The sequence below is a fragment of the Armigeres subalbatus genome, chromosome 3, assembly GCF_024139115.2.
Source record: "Armigeres subalbatus isolate Guangzhou_Male chromosome 3, GZ_Asu_2, whole genome shotgun sequence".
In the NCBI taxonomy this organism is placed as follows: Eukaryota; Metazoa; Arthropoda; class Insecta; order Diptera; family Culicidae; genus Armigeres; species Armigeres subalbatus.
In genome coordinates this window covers 21,508,350-21,526,220 of record NC_085141.1, presented here as the reverse complement: position 1 = coordinate 21,526,220, position 17,871 = coordinate 21,508,350, and the positions used below count along the sequence as shown (strand labels likewise).

The following is a 17,871-nucleotide window of genomic DNA, read 5'->3' as shown; positions in this document are numbered from 1 at the left end:
ATGAATTGTCTTCTTGAGCCAGCTCAAGAAAATAACAAGTTGATCCATAATTTCCAATTTGAGATCTACATTCAAATTGTCTTCAGATTCAAACCTAAGTAACCAAAATTTCTTTAAAAGTACGCTTTTTGCTTTATCAGCGCAGTCAAGCTTATTAAGCAAAAAACGCACTTTTAAAGCATTTTTGATTGCTTGGGAAATGTCTTATAGGTTTGCGAGACTTTCTTTATTGAGATTGGCAAAAAAAATATCAGTTTTATACTGACTTCTTAGGAAAATTTTATTATTATCCCCAAGTTCAAAACATTACATTTTGTTAACCAACGTACGGCAGTGTTTAAAAGAAGGCCTTTGTGATTTTCAATTATTTCTTTGCAGAGGTTTTTGAAAAGACGTGTGTTCAAAGATTTGATTCACGTAGTTCACGATTCTTGAAACAGTATCCAGTTCCTTTTGCAAATGTTGCTGTAGAGTAGCGGTTCTCAACCCAGGGTTAAATGTATCCCTGGGAGTACCTTCACTGGTCTAGGGAGTACCTGAGAAAAAAAATGCATAATGGCGGATATTGTATTGAACTTCAAGAAAATGTTAAAAAATCCTTGATTTCCAATCTGTGTTAGTTGTGATACAATTCTCGCTTAACTTTTCAAAAGGACCTAAGTAACATTTTTTTCATGAATTAATTTGAATAGCGCAATCAACAGAACAACATGGAAGCTATTGATTGCTGTATTCAAATTAATTCATGAAAAAAATGTTACTTAGATCCTGTTGAAAAGTTAAGCGAGAATTGCACATAATGAGCTTGTTGAATAATTCACAGTGTCTACTTCTAACAGGAACTACCGTCCGAAGGGGCTTGTTTTGGTATCTTTAGAGTTCCTTCTAACATAATAACAGAGTGGAGCGCACACGGATTTTCATCGAGATTAAGGCTTTGTCAACGCATTCTGTCTGTCTATAAGTGTGAACTCAAAGATACCAAAATATTTAAATATAATACAGAATTGAACACCAATGTCTCAGTTCTAAAAATATCAAACTATGACTACTATCGGACCATAACAGGATTGCATGGGAAAATTTTAAAACGTACGCAAACGTATTCAAGGTGCGGGCTCTTGATAAACAATGTGAAGTGGAAAGTACCATGAGGTAAAGAAATCCATACAATAATTAAATTCATGCACCTTATGAGATATCTATGGTGTATAATAAAAGGTGTTTGAACTAATTAATTGATAAAATTTAAATTAATTCACTTTGGCATTAAACTTTTTGGTCATTTAAGTGAAAAGTAGGCTTTGAAATTAAACACAAATCAAAAACAAATCGACACCCTAAAAACGCAAAATTCCAGGTGTTATTGGTTTGTGTGTTGACTATAATTGTATTATAGTAACTGTGCTTAAACTGCAAATCGCAATAAATAAAGTTAGATCAGTGCAATATAAATTCAATGAATCTCTTCTCAAGGTGCGTATTGAACTATTACAGTGGTGGCCAGTGAATTGTCCTGCTTTCAAACATTCAGTCTTAAATAATAGCTGTACGAATTATGATATTTTTGATCGAAATCAATCCACGAGGAACGGATTTTGATTCAGGAAGTGTTAATTTTGTTCATTATTTTAAAATGTCGTAGTTTTCAATGTATAAAAATGGACCAAATCAAAAATACATGCCTTTGTGCACCTTCATCAACGACGAAAGTTTATCGTTTTTGCCCCACGGTTCAGTACGAACGCGCTTCAGAGTCCCAAATACTATCTCGCTTGTATGCTGTAAACATCAGTCCAAAAAATGCAATATATTTTTGAAACTTTATTGAAGTGATTTCTAAAATATTTAGGCAATTTAATGTTTTTACCGATTGCATTGCTGAAACATTTTTATTGACATATGAGTAAAATGGATAAATAGCGTCATCTCAACAACACTTCTAAATGAATGAGATATCCGCTGACTTATTTAACTACGGAAATTGAAGTTGAACAATCAAATTCGTAAATTGGTTACATCAAATTCATATAATGAGGTAAAAGGATTTTCCGCTCAATAATGTCAAAGTTCAGGAATAAAACCACTTTTTTTCAGAAACGAGAACCATTACACATTTTAATTTGTGTTCCAAACGATATCTGAGGATTCCAAAAGATCAATTTTCCATTTTTTAAATGTTTACCTTATTAGTTTTTGTTTTCTTCAAATTTTCATTTTTGCTTGTCAAAATCTACAATGTTATGAAACTCATATGTGAATATGTACGTTATGTGGAAGATATTGATTTGGAAAATGTATTGGAGGTAACCACTTTCCCTTCGATGGGACTCGAACCCATGACCCTACAGTACGCTAGACTGGTGCTTTAACCAACTAAGCTACGAAGGACCTCCGTCGGCCTTCGCAACCTAGAGGCTACTGAACGAGCTCGAGATTCCCATATTGGACGCATAGTCAAATCACTCGCACTACATATCTCAAGCCAATACATCCACATGTGTATAGTACACGTCCACATTAGAGGAGCGTGAGTATTCAGAATGTCTGGCGGCTGTACACATTCTTCATCAGCAACTGTACTGATCAAGTGAGGATGTGTAAGCTATTTGCCAGTCGGTCGTCAAGCTCAGACCCGACCGCATTGCGTAGGCAAGAGCACGCAATTCAGATTCAGTTCAATCAAAGTTTGACGCCTTTGCTCACAAGGCTACTGGAGACCCTTCTTCTTCTTCTTATTGGCATTACATCCCCACACTGGGACAGAGCCGCCTCGCAGCTTAGTGTTCATTAAGCACTTCCACAGTTATTAACTGCGAAGTTTCTAAGCCAAGTTACCATTTTTGCATTCGTATATCATGAGGCTAACTACTGGAGACCCACACTTTTATTTATCTGGAGAACTACCAAGCAGCACGCGCAACCTTTTTCAAACAGCTGTTTTTTTTCTAATGAATTGCATTGAAGACACTGCCAATACATCGAGTCACATTAAAACCACATTCCAGTTTCAGAAACACACAATGTTTTATTCCCGTTTGCAATATGCCACGAATCTGATTTCTTGAGTGATTTGAAATTCGATGTGTTTCATATCAGAAACAAAACAGACAAGTTGCAGTATTAATAACTCTTTGGTTTATTGCTGTTACGACAATGTTTCTGATATGTTTCAAAACACTTTGAGCTCAGCTGAGCAGTATTTTATTTTTCACAGTCACATCCATGGTTCGATTCCCGGTTGGTTTTTGAGTTTTTATGTTCATTGTAGCCGCAAGATGTTGCAAATAGGCTCCACCTCTTCCGCTTTTTGTGTCACAAAGGAGTTTCAAATACGACGCGTTGTGCATAACTCAGACCTTTAGTAAGTCACACCACAGTTGTTGTTTTGTTACTCACTGAGAAACAAGTGATGTTGTTTGGGCTCAATTGCCCATAAAAAACTAAACACAGGTAAATTGGTCCAAGATTTATTTATATTACCAACAGTAAATTGCCTTCGACTCCCTAAGATAATTTTCAATGATATTCTCCATGCGTACCGTATCCTAACGAAACTATCAGTTCACATTCTCGTTTCTTGTTCCATCCTAAAAATGTATATCTAACTAGCAAAATAACATTAGTGGGAAACATGAATAGTGTTTTAACCGACGCTTACAGCAGAGAAAAGACATTCTTTTCGTTTATCATTAGCTAAAACGCTACACATATTAACGAATATACATATTTTCAAAATAATCAAAACCTTACAATTCTTGTGTCTGACTACCTCTTAAAAGAGTACCTGATCCAGCTAGTAAGATTAAAAAAATAACTACTTTCAGACCTTGATGTGTGAGAGATCGAGATAAAAACATGATACATTAATCAAAACTTTATAAAATTATAAAAAAATCCACTTTCAGTTCAGCCTAAGACCAAGACGATTCTAAGTTCCTATTATTTTATGATTCATAACTGGAAATGAGTCATATATGAGGGATTACTGTAACTTCTAATCATTATTTTTGAACATAAACAGTGATTTAAACCATTAATGTATTATTTCTTTTATTTCATCGCATTTCCAAACAGCCTCTGATCTGTACACACGTAATCTAGAAATTCTTGATCAGAAAACAGGCCCTCACTAACAGAAGAAACACACAAAATTAAATTTTGATATTTCATTCTACGCACAACTGCAATCAAAACAAACCTGAACTCAGGCCAAACTGCTCTTGCACTTCGCGTAAATCGTCAACATTTGCCAGTAATTTCACTTCGCACGACATTGCTACGACCGTCCGACCGACATGAACCGTTTTAAATCGTTTCCAGATTTCACCGTAGTAGATTGATTCGAATTGAGATTTATCAGCAGTGATAAATGAAAATTTTCTTCCACTGATCGTTGTTGTTGTTGTTGCCTATGACTGATGAAAACATTCTTCGACTGTCAGACCATCCGCAAGCGGACGACGATTTCACTCATACAAGCAAAGCAGCATCATATCAGCAAACAGCAGAGGAGGCGATAGACGGTCGAACAGAAAGGCGCAAAGCACCAGAAACTGTTCTACAATGTAAAAGATTTGGTATTTGATACTCAATAATATTATGAAAGTCGCGATAGAAGCCACCAAAAATCATGCATTTAATATTTACCATGTGGCTTGTTTGGTTCTATGGCTACACTAAGGGACGTCGTAAAATGCCGAATAATCGATTACTTTCGATTCATGTCGATTATTAAAACAGGAGGTGAAATCAATAATCAATATGAAACTGGCGATTTTTTGTGGTTCCAGTTGCGCACACTATGAACAATCCTCGGTACCCAGAAATGTCATCTAAGCAAATAATACGTAATCTATGAACGACCTTTAGAACAAGGTTTAGTACTGATGTCATAGCAACATTTTCGTAGATTTTTTTTCATCAAACAATAACAAATCAGGAAAATGTTAGTTGGCATCCGTTGAGTCTTGATGAAATGAAAGATATTTCCATTGGTTTATTTTAAAACCTTTCATTTTTATTCAATGTTTGGTTTTTATTTCAGCTAAAAATGAAACGATCACATCAATTACCTAAATTCTAAGCCCCGAACTGACAAAATTGAAGGCGTACAAATGTATTTTGGAAAGATTTAGCTTCGGGAGAAACCGCTCGGTTCCAGAAGGAACTCGTCCATGCCACAAGCAGCTGTCCTTTAGCAAATGATCGCTTCCGGTGTGTTCACCAAATTATGACCACTTGTCGGTAGACGTTAGCTGGGTGAATAGGATGATCAGGCTGAACGAAAACTTTGACGGGGAGAGTGCGGCAAACTACAATTATCGATTGAAATACTGTGCGCTTAGGAGAGCAGTGGGTGACAAAGGCTGGAGCCGGCGATCCTGTTTAGCGGAAGCCGTTCAACATCAGGGAGCTAATCTATGATGATGCAGGGTAATTGACCAGCCGATCGGACGGCGAATGAAGTTCGATACGCCCAAGTTGGCCGTAATGACGTCGCCTACTCCACAGGTTTGATGATGGCCGTATTACGGATGGGGTGGGGCTCAGTACATCGTACCCATGGTCGTACCCATATTACTCGTCATTCGGTTGGGTAAAACCATGAAAAAACAGACACTCATTTTATCATGTCCTTTGCCGTTTTTGTATTTCCGCCTCCATTCGCACTGAATCTAGCCGAACAATTGAATAAATCTACCGTCCCATATCATTGTAAAATGAAAATAGACGTGATATTTGTTTGTATGTATGCGTGTATGTATGTACAAAAAAAACTCACTTAACTTTTAGGCACGTTTTATCATTCCAGAGTTACTGCAAAATTAATTTCCATTGGATATTTTTTTTCAGATCTTGTTGTTATGTTGTTTCAGATCTCAGAAAAAATGTAATTCGCATTTAAATCGGCCAAAATAACGAAATTGTTCTCCTCAAAATGATTTTACGGCCTGTCTAATATGCTTTTTTATTACATTTTATAATGCAAGAGCCTTAGGATTACCAGTCCGGAGATGGCGAATTCAATTCTCGATTCGGTCTAGGATGCTTTCGGGTGGAAACATTCTCGACTCACTGGGCATAGTGTATCCATTGTACTTGCCGCACAATATACATACTATGTTGTGGAGAATCGACTGAATTTTGTTTAATACGTATTGTTTTATTGGCAGTCTTATTATTGTATCAATAGAACTATAATGTTCTTGTTCCGACGTTCCAAATACGGACCGAAACGTCGGAACAAGAACATTATAGTTCGTTTGATACAATAATAAGACTGCTAAGCCAATAAAACAATACGTATTATACACATACTATTTTCGAACCTCAGAGGAAGAGTGGATTCGGGAAGGGAATAAAATGCTAAGGAGTACGAGAAATGAGGATAATTGATACTGGTGTACGTGTAGTTTAGGGTGTAGTGATCAGAGGATAGAGCGGTAACATAGAACAGGCAAATTGAGATCGTTGGGTGCTTGGTTAGAATACTGTAAGGTTGTTTTGCGCCAGCTAGGAGTCCGAACTGATGATCTCAACTTACATTGGCGACCAGGAATTAAACACAGTTCGCTCAACAAGGGCAGATGAACTGACAAGAAAATTTTGTTTCACTGACTGTAAAGGAGGGATAGGAACAACGCTCGTTTTCAGGAAAAAATATTTTTCAGTTAGCCTGACACGTCAGGAAAATCTTCCACTGGATTCTGGTCTCCAGATGTGACCAGACTTTCGAATAAGATTCCCGAGGTGTAAGGTTACAACCTTATATATATATATATATATATATATATATATATATATATATATATATATATATATATATAGTATACTTCAAGGATGTGTGATTTTGTGCTCGTTTGACAAGCTTTATTTTATGCGTTTAGCTTCGTGAATAGTTTTTTTAAGTTTGTGAGTTTCCAGCCAATTGTTGTTGAGTCTGAGAAGCAATATCCACGGGACTTGTAGGGCATTAGAAGACATTAGAGCTTGAGGTTAACGCTTATTGTACTTGTAAAATATTTCGTTTGAATGCAGGCAGTGGGTTCCATTTTTTATCCTTATCTAATCAAATTAAGCGTAAAGGCCAGTTGCTGTGTTTTTCAAACGGCAAATTCAAATTTATGTGGTGGGTGGTTCAAACGCAATTCAGACAATGATCGACCCGGCCTCAAAAAAATGTTAAATGTTAAAAGGAGGAAATATCGAACGCGTTATTTACGATGGGAGAGAGTGTCCAAGCCATAGGTTGAGTGAACAAAGCAATACAATCTGTGTACATTGTGTCTCGTATTCGGCAACCAGGAGGTGCCATCTTGCTTCGGCACCCGTGGACAATATAGCCCAGCCAAACAATCGCCCAACCATCCTCGAACAACACGATTACGCATCCATCATCCAGCATCCCAATTACCCACGCTGTTATACGATAGTCCGTTGGCTGCATCGTGGTTCAGCCTCCCGTCGGCGGTAAAATTGTCACGCCACCTGTTAGCTGCATCATCACCAGGTCACTCGTTGGTTGTCGCATTGTTCAACCACCTGAATCCCAGGCTACCTGTTATTCGACGATGTAGTCCCAGGCCATTTGTTGGCCCCACCCATATTCAACTCTTGGTAGGCAACCTTTCCGCACCGCAGACCGTGGGTTGTATATCCACCTGATCGCCGTGCCAGCTAGTCACGTTATTGCACAACAACCTGTCAACTCCATCACAATCCAGAAATGCATCAGCTGCGTTATCATCCGGCCACCTGGCGGCGGCTTTATTGTTCGCCCGATTACCGCATCACTGCTCGGTCACCCTTGGGTTACTGCTCGTTACTGCATTATCCGATCGTTCTTTTCGCAACTCGTTCTAATCCTCGCCACATTGGTCGGCTGTCCTATCTTCAGGTAAAAAATCGACCATCGTTTATTCAAAATTAAATTCCACAGTTAGGTCCGCCGCGTGCTCGGAAGCCTTCTCACCCCTAACATCCTGAGACTCAGAACATAACGAGTCCTTCCGCTTCTTCCAGAAGCCTGCCGATGTTAGACCAGTAGCTAATTGTTAAGGCCAGTTTCTTTCCGGAACTGAGCGGTCCCGTAGCCACAAAATTTGATTCGTATAAACCTAAAACGAATATATAATTAGTAAATTAAAAAAGAAACTAATGAACTGATAATTGAAATGTGACGAATTCTTCGACTTCCAAGGGTAATAAACAAGCAAGTATGATACCCATGGCGACGGTGAAGAATTAGAACAAATTCAAAATTTCATCAAAGATTGCTTAGGTTTGCTGGGTACCGCTGGGTACCGAAATATTAGTACATTGGAACCATAAAATGAGTACTAAATTGTTCTGACCCCAACATCTTGATAATTATATCTATGGTGAAATGCCTGTCATCCGCGGTACAATGGCACTCTACCCAACATCGTTTTTGGTACTTCTGATTTTGGTACCCAGTTTATGGGTAGTATACCCGAATTCAGCGCTCATTTTGGGTGATTGGTTCGTATGCAGTTAGTGCTAATTATCGATAATTAACTTCTCCTGGCGAAAATTTGCAATTGGTTGAGGTACATCGAGCCTTTTGTGTTTGTATGGCTTCTTTATGTCGATAAATAGCTCGTCGATACTTCCGAAGTTTTGTTATCATGAATCAAACGAAATTAAAACAAAAACATTGTACGCCTATTGAATGAATGGTGGGTAGGCGTATTAGCCTTCTCTTCAGTCCCCTGATTAAAAATAACATAACGATGAATCGATTGATTTGTGACATCTCTAACCACACTCTTGGCGTTGAACTTCTCCCAATCCATGTATCTCGGACGTGCGACGTAAATGGATGTTATTTAATTCACCGTTGATATGAACTAAATAAAATTCTTAACTAATGCCTCTCTGAGAAGTACGTTGAAAGATTTCTTTTTCATCCTAATGACTTGGTCTGACGCAAATCATACCAAATATCGTTTTTTCGCTCTGCTGCAGGAAGATTTTAATACTGCTTGAAATTATTTCAATTTCAAAAATGCAAGTGTGTTCAACATTTGGCGAAATACCCTACTATACTTGTAACAATAATTGATCTTATAACGAGTTACAATCTTTGTTTAAACCCGTGTCGTGTTTTACTTTGGACTTGTTTGCGGAAGTAAAATTCTGACACGTAATCGTGCAAGGACACCGCTCTGGGAAGAAACTTTTAGCAAGTCGCGCCCCATCCCCCAACAAAAAGATTTTTAATGTTTTACGTTTATTTCAATTAACTTTAATTAAAAATATTCGATTAGAATCGTTTAAATTAAAATAAATTAAAATTTTTGTTTTAATTTGTGATTGTGTGTCGTGTTTTGTTTGCGTTCATAAAATCTGTTCATTCCTGTATTGACTTCAAGTTTGTATAGTATTTGTTATAAAAGCTCAACTCATTATGGCACGCATATGAGCTGCAAATAGGCGGCAAACAGGCCTCCGATCCCCATGCTAATCGGTTGGCGCAATTTTATTTGAATATGCTTTAGAATCAAATTGAATGATAGCTCAGATTTGAATAGTTGAATTGTAAATTTATTTCAAAAGATTCGAAATTTCTTGGCGTAAGTACGACTCAGTCTCAACCATTTCGTCTACGAATCGGAACGCAGAGGTGCGCGAATAAATACGTTATTGTCTATCCGGAATAAATTGATAACGCTTTTAAGTTGGAATTTTCTCCGGATACAGGCAACTTTCCCAACTTCGGAAGTACCCGGATAAAAATGTACTATTGGTTCAATAGTGTAAACAATTGAATTACCATACAATGTATGGTATACAATAGGATACATTGTTTCTTGATGGTTGCACAGATTGTATCAACACTGAGGATACAATACATCAACATATTTCTCTAATGTAACAATACTTGCAATTGTTTTTGAAACGTTTTCGTACATAAGATTCATACATTGATAACTTTTGAAATGTTTCATTACATTGCATATAAACTATTTAACAATATTTGCCTCATAGCGCCAAATATGCATTTTTTCCCTTTAAATTGCATTGTAGAACAGTAAAGCTGTCACAACTGAGAAATCAAAAATCGTATTGTTGTACTATACAAATACAATACAATCCATTGTATTTTGAACAGATTTGTTCGGATATTTCAACAATATATTAACCATACACTCTATTGTGTGACGAAAAAAATGTATGGAAAAATCTCAGATTTTGTATAGTTACGATACTTAACAACCCGTACATTCTATTGCGAAAACTTCATTTACATTTGAATAAATGGTTCATAACTATGCATTCAAATGTATTTCTATGGTTTCATTTACAATATAATCTATCGCCAATTCAATATTATTAATAGTAGTGTTACAATTGTACTGTTATTCTACTGTATTGCTGAACAACGCATCAATTAGTTTGACAAATAAAACTTCGGAAGAAAGTTCGGTTCGGAAGTCCCGACTTCCGAATTCTAACTTGATGCTACGCCGACAATACGTTTAGTTTTGAGAAGTTTTAACTTTTGATTTAGTGATTTTTGATTTCTAACTTGAAGATAAAATTAGTGAGTGAGTTTTAAAGAATAAGTAGTGTTAAATGTTCTGTGTTTTTCTTCCTAGCTTAGTGGACCGAGGTCCAATTGATTGCGTTTTCTGCTCAGATAATTTTATTAAAATGAATTAATACGAAAAAAGGTTATTAAATTTAATAAAGTCGAGCAATTCTTAAAATAATGCAGTGCCCAGCACTTTTTTCGTACGACTGGATTTTCTGTAAAATCCATTCCGTTACATTTCCGGATCAGTGTTTAGAGAGTGTAGGTTCATCTTTCCGCTTGTCATCAATTGTACTCAAAGAACCTCGATCCTAACCAAAGGACAGAGGACACACAATTCCCCACTCGGTGAACCGGATAGGTACGCGAAGCCAGGTCGCTTGGGTACGTGTGCCTCCTCTATTTGGCGGAGCTGATCGTCCCGAGGAAATTCAGGCCGAGTGCCACAACAATCTCATCGATCAGAATCGGAAGCTTCCGTTCCAGCCGCCACTCTCTCCGCACCTTTAGTTCGGCCATATCGTACACGGGTCACCTTCATCGCTGCGCACCAGTTGGCAGTACGGACACGCCGGTGAAAACCATCGTGTTACCGCCATTTTCGTAGCTATCGTCGCCATAGTCAAAACATCTGAGGCTTCATCGTTCCTCCGGCATCGAGTCATCGAAAAATCCTGCGCAGGTACGTGAGGAGCTTTTATTACATGGCCATTGTAGGGAAGCAGTATAATAGTAATAACAATAATAATGATAATATAGTAGGTGGGAGCTCAGGTGAAATACCCTGGGCGTCCATGAAAACTACCATTTCGAGCAATGAGAAACCACTCTCGGGCGAGCACTGGCGCTTGAACCTGGCTATTAAGCACTGTAAAGAATTAAATAACTTTACAGAACCCGTAGCTTCCGGGAATGAAAGCACACCCAGATATGGAGTTACGCTCAAGAAGAATACCACTCATGCGATTTCCCGAGGAGGGAGCCCCTACTGGAGCTGGTGCTGGGACGGGGGACAGAGCGAGCGGCTAGCGGCTAGAGGAAGCAGAGGTGCAACAGCGACCCTCTAGTCATCGGGCTCAGCCCGTGCCGTCAAGGCAAAACAGAAACGGCAGCAGAAGAAATCACCTAAGCAATACTGCACCAGCTGATGTTGTTGTGGTTGATCGACGTCAATCACTCACGTAAGCAGGCCGCCAACGGTAGCGGATCATGTGAACAAGGGATATGAATCAATACGTTATCCGTTGCTACTATGTTTGCACCAGGATGGAGATGGATACGTCCGGCAGACTGGCTGATGCTGGAGATGTTCAATTTCCCCGGTTTGCACCCCAGCTTGACCAGAACACTTGTACACACGCCAGAGAGCTATTATGTCACATGATATGCTGGCTCCAGAAGACGTAGAGTACACCAAGCGGAAAGTGGAGAAGGAACTAAGAGAGGCGGAGGAGACAAGATCGAGCGATACATCGAGAAGGAGTTCTGTTGGGTTGGATGCATCAATCGCAAGCTACCGTTGCGATTCGATTGCAGCCGCCGCTCCAGGACTAACAGTGGAATTGCAACGACAGCAATTGAAGGACGAACTAGCCAATCATAGCGGAACAGCAGTTACACAGTTCCGTGGGACAGACCCCATGTCCCGACACCGGATACCAAAGTTGCAGTACTCCTATCGGTTGATGAATGCAGTCAGCATCCTTAACCAGGATATTATGCCACAGTACATGGAAACCGTGGAGAACCTTGATGAGCTGATTAATTATTTTTAGAGCGTCTTAGGGGAAATGCTACAAGGTTAAAAGACTATTATTCTTCCATTTACTTCCACTATTAACTTTTTTATGTATCAACAAGCAGATACGTATTTCGTTTCCTACTTGGAAACTTCTTCAGTGTTTGTTATCGATAACAAACACTGAAGAAGTTTCCAAGCAGGAAACGAAATACGTATCTGCTTGTTGATACATAAAAAAGCTAATAGTGGAAGTAAATGGAAGAATAATAGTCTTTTAACCTTGATGAGCTGCAATTTATCGTGTATTCTGCTGCAGATGTTGCAAGGACGTTGGGATTGCGAACGCGCCCACAAGGTGAGGTGAGAGTGATGGACGCGCACGCCCAAAAGTACAAAAACCCGCGTGGATGCAACGTCTGGAGACCCGCATCGCCACATTGCGGTCAAAGGTTGGTCGATTAACACAGTAGCAGGGGAATCGATCAACCAGGCTAGTTCGGAATGTTGCTGAAATTGTGAAACCCACAGAACTCCGTGATCTCACCGAGGCGAACATAACTGAGATCCTCGACACCCATGTACAGCGGTTGAGTGCTCTTGCCAAACGACTGCGATGATATGGAGAATGTTCGAAGAGGAAGTAGTAAAACCGAATGTTAAACATCAACGGAAGGGCGTTCTATATCCACATCCGAAACGACAAAGCCAACTTTGGTGAGGGCATTCCGGAGATTGGAGAAGTCACGCAGTTTTGGTCCAATCTATGGGAGAACCCCGTCCCCGAGAACCCGGCAATGGGGTGTGTATGGCAGAAGAAGAGCGATATTGTGGTGGAATTGGAGACATGGCCGCTATCAACGTGACCGCCCAAGACATACGTGGAGCTACCCGGTATACCAGGAATTGGGCTGCACCAGGACCCGATTTTGTGCATAATTTCTGGTATAAAAGACTCACAGCGGTCCACGGGCGGATGGCGGAATGCTTCAACACGGTACTAAATAACCCCGGGCAGCTACCGGAATTCATCACTAGGGTGTCACTTATCTTCTCCCGAAGGATCGGAACACTTTGAACCCAGCCAATTACAGACTAATAACGTGCCTTTCCAGTCTGTACAAAGTGCTATCATCCGTAATAGCGAGGAGGGTGCAGAACCATTGCGACGTCAACAACCTGATGACCGAGGAACAAAAGGTTGTCGACGTAACACACGAGGCTGCAAGGATCAGGTCATCATTGATGCAGTCGTTGTTGGGCAAGCCACCCATAAGCAAAGAAACCTGAGCATGGCGTATATCGACTATAAAAGGCATATGACTCAGTACCTCACTCGTACCTTCTTAAGGTACTGCAGTTGTATAAGATAGACGGTAACGTCATCAGGCTAATGCAGCACGCTATGGGGATGTGGAGCACATCCCTACACATTACCGACGGAGAAAAAGTGTTACGGTCCAGGACTCTCAGCATCAGGAGGGGCATATTCCAAGGCGATACCTTTAGTCCTCTACGGTTTTGCCTTGCCATGAACCCTCTTAGCAGACCACTCAACCAACACAACTATGGCTATCATTTGAAGAGTGGGGAAAGGAGTACAAACATTACCCACACCTTCTTTATGGACGACTTGAAGCTGTTTGCGGAAACTGTGGAGAAGCTGCACCAATTTCTGCGGCTTGTAACGGTATTCAGCAACGACATCCGGATGGAGTTTGGTACCGATAAATGTCGATCCATACATCTACACCGGGGTCACCTGGTGGATGCCGACAGTTTCCGCGTCAACGAACAGGAGGAGATTCGAAACATGGTTGAAGGCGAAACGTACAAGTTCCTAGGTTTCCTGCAACTGAAAGGAATTCGCCATACGACGATCAAGAAAGAGCTACAGGAAAAGTTCTTGCATCGTGTCAACGGTATTTTGAAGAGCCTCTTGTCGGCCGGCAACTGCAACTGCCTTTGTTGACATACAATTTCGGGATGGTGAAGTGGACCAAGACTGACTTGGAGGCGCTAGAACGAGCAGCACGAGTGGCGTTCACCAAGCATCGCATGCGCCATCCAAAATCGTCCATTGAGAGAGTCAACCTGCCACGTACAGTAGGAGGAAGAGGCGTCACCGATATACAAACACTATGTGTTTCCCAGATCCAGCAGTTGCGAAGATACTTCATGGAAAGCCAGAACCGCCATGAAATCTATCGCGCTGTGTGTGAAGCTGACCACGGATTCAGTGCCCTGCATCTGGCGGATGAGGACTATCAGCTGAATTGCGACATCAAAACTGTCGAAGAGATAATCGCATCGTGGAAGCAGAAGGAGTTGCATGGGACGCACCCTCATCAACTGGAGCTGGAATATATCGACAAAGCGGCGTCGAATACGTGGCTGGTGCGGGGTGAACTCTTCTCAGAAACAGAAGGATTCATGGTAACCATCCAGGACAGGGTAATTGCGACGAAGAACTATCGGCACTGTATATTGCATGGGGCCCTCCTTAGCCGTGCGGTAAGATGCGCGACTACAAAGCAAAACCATGCTTAGGGTGGCTGGGTTCGGTTTCCGGTTGTGAAGTCCATACACAATTTCTCCGTGAAGTGATATTTAGAAAAATAGAACCTTCACTGTTGACGGTTGACAACGATCTGCTTTATTGAAACTTTTCTTGAAACATGTAAACTACTGGAGACACTTGAAGCATTTTGGTTTGAGGAGAAAACGGCGATCACCAATCAGTGATCGATATCGTAATGAGTAGAAAAGAGACAAATAGCTATGGCATATTGAATGGGTTCTGAAATAGGAGAAAGGCGAATAAGGTACTTGACAACAACGAACCACATCTGGCTTGGTGACAATAATTTACAACATGACACGTTCGGGTCGGAATTGCTGTAATAGCTTTTTAAGTCATCGAACTGCTTATGCACTCGTTGCGTAAGCAGTTGGATGATTCTGGGAAGAAAGGAATTTTATATTCAAGAGAAACACTAGGGTGGTCTACTTTGAATTGGATATCCTGATGAACGTTATTTTAAAAATAGTTTGTAACGTGTGTTGTGCACATGCCACACGGTGCCGGTCTACGCAATTTTCGGATTGGAAATTGTCTCGACTTCCCTGGGCATAAAAGTATCATCGTGCTAGCCTCATGATATACGAATGCAAAAATGGTAACCTGGCTTAGAAACCTCGCAGTTAATAACTGTGGAAGTGCTTAATGAACATTAAGCTGCGAGGCGGTTCTGTCCCAGCGTGGGGATGTAATGCTAATAAGAAGAAGAAGTGCAATTCAGTAGGAGAGTCGATCGAACATATCGTATCCGGGTGTTCAGCCTTAGCTGATTTAGCCTATCTCGGTCGTCACAACGAAGTAGCCAAGATTGTGCACTAACAGCTTGCTTTAAAGCACAACTTGGATAAACAGTTTGTCGTCTACTACAAATATGTGCCTGTCCCGGTTCTGGAAAATAGTTTCGTGAAGCTGTACTGGGATCGCGAGATCATAACAGATGTCCTCATTCGTGTCAATCGGCCCGATATTGTGGTCTACGACAAAATGATGAAGCGGGTAACCCTAATCGATATTGCTGTACCGCTAGACCATAATGTCCAAACAGCATTCTCCACCAAGATAACGAAGTACCACGACTTTACGGAGGAGTTGAAGCAGATGTGGCACCTGGAGGACGTGCGTATAACTCCGGTTGTTATCTCAGCAACCGCAACCGTCCCGAAATCTCTTCTGAGATCCTTAGGAGAGCTGGAAGTGTCTCATAACCTCCATAGCATCCAAAAGACAGTGATTCTTGGATCTTGCAGTATTGTAAGAAAGTTCCTGAACCTCCACAAATCAGACATCCGGTGCAAACGATTTTTATAAAATTTAAGTCAATCGGCGAATCCACAGAGCCTTATCCCCTTTGGCATTTAGATTGCCCGGACTAGGTGAAAATTCCCAGCACGCTTGCTGAGGAAGTGCCAAAACTCTATAATAATGAAACAAAAAATAATAATAGGAAATTGCTTCCCTATAGTCGACACTCCATTTGATTTTCATGTTACGTTTCGTGATGTTCTTCTTCCCTATTATAGACCCCCCTCCCTTATTTGCACATACTCTTGTGTATTTTATACAAAGTTGTGAAAAGTCTGCTTTTTTTTCATTTCATCGCATTTCCAATGAGATACACACCCGTTTCAAATCACTCAGAGACTGAGTGAAATTGTATTGCCGTTTCTTTTTTCCTCCCTGAATTATTATTATTAGGCCGGAGTGGCCTGAGCTGCACATAAAAGTCTTCTCCATTCAGCTCTGTCCATGGCTGCACTTCGCCAGCCACACAGTCTGCGGAGGGTCCGCAAATCGTCCTCCACCTGATCGATCCACTATGCCCGCTGTGCACCTCGCCTTCTTGTTCCTGTCGGATCGTTGTCGAGAACCATTTTCGCCGGATTATTGTCCGACATTCTCTGCCCACCGCAGTCTTTCGATTTTCGCGGTCTGAACGATGGATGGTTCTCCCAACAGCTGATGCAACTCGTGGTTCATTCGCCTCCTCCACGTACCGTCCGCCATCTGCACCCCACCATAGATGGTACGCAACACTTTCCTTTCGAAAACTCCCAGTGCGCGTTGGTCCTCCACGAGCATCGTCCAGGTCTCGTGTCCGTTGAGAACTACCGGTCTAATAAGCGTTTTGTAGATAGTCAGTTTGGTACGGCGGCGAACTCTACTGGAGTCCAAAGTACGAACGATTTCTAGCCACTATGCGTCTTCGAATTTCTCTGCTGGTATTGTTATCGGCGGTCACCAGTTAGCCCAAGTACACGAATTCTTCAACCACCTCGAATTTGTCACCACCGATAGAAACTCGTAGTGGGTGGCTTACATTGACCTCTCTTGAGCCTTTTCCTATCAAGTACTTCGTCTACCAGTTTATTTGCCAGTCGGTCGTCAAGCTCAGACCCGACCACATTACGTAGGCAAGATCAATAGCTTACACAACCTCACTTGATCAGTACAGTTACTGATGAAGAATGTGTATAGCCGCCAGATATTCTAAATACTCACGCTCCTCTAATGTGGACGTGTACTATACACATGTGGAAGTATTGGCTTGATAAATGGATTGCGAGTGATTTGACTATGCGTCCAATTTGGGAATCTCGAGCTCGTTCAGTAGCCGCTAGGTTGCGAAGGCCGACGGAGGTCCTTCGTAGCTTTGTTGGTTAAAGCACCAGTCTAGCGTACTGTAGGGTCATGGGTTCGAGTCCCATCTAAGGGAAAGTGGTTACCTCAAATACATTTTTCAAATTAATATCTTCCACATAATGTACATATTCACATATGAGTTGTCATTCTTTTTATTTTCGTAAATAATACTTCAAACAATATTGATTTTCATGAAATAATTTTCACCGCCTGTAGTTTATTACGAACGACTTCTGAGTACCGGGGAAATATTCTGTAAGCCAGAGGTTCCCAAACTTTTGGATATGCGACCCACCTAGCAGAATCCTATATTGCTCGCGACCCACCAAGTACCAAATGCATTGATTTTGT

At 40.8% G+C, this 17,871-nt stretch overlaps 1 protein-coding gene across 2 annotated transcripts in view; it reads right to left on the bottom strand.

Moving 5' to 3' along the window:
* Window positions 1–4,404, bottom strand: part of LOC134225478 (rab3 GTPase-activating protein non-catalytic subunit-like) — a 221,309-nt gene extending 216,905 nt beyond the window's left edge. For both annotated transcript variants that reach the window (XM_062705581.1, XM_062705582.1), the window contains exon 1: window positions 4,202–4,404. In XM_062705581.1, the coding sequence (XP_062561565.1) occupies window positions 4,202–4,277 (76 nt within the window). In that variant the 5' untranslated portion in view covers window positions 4,278–4,404. The remainder of the gene's footprint in view (window positions 1–4,201) is intronic.
* Window positions 4,405–17,871: the final 13,467 nt, after the last annotated feature.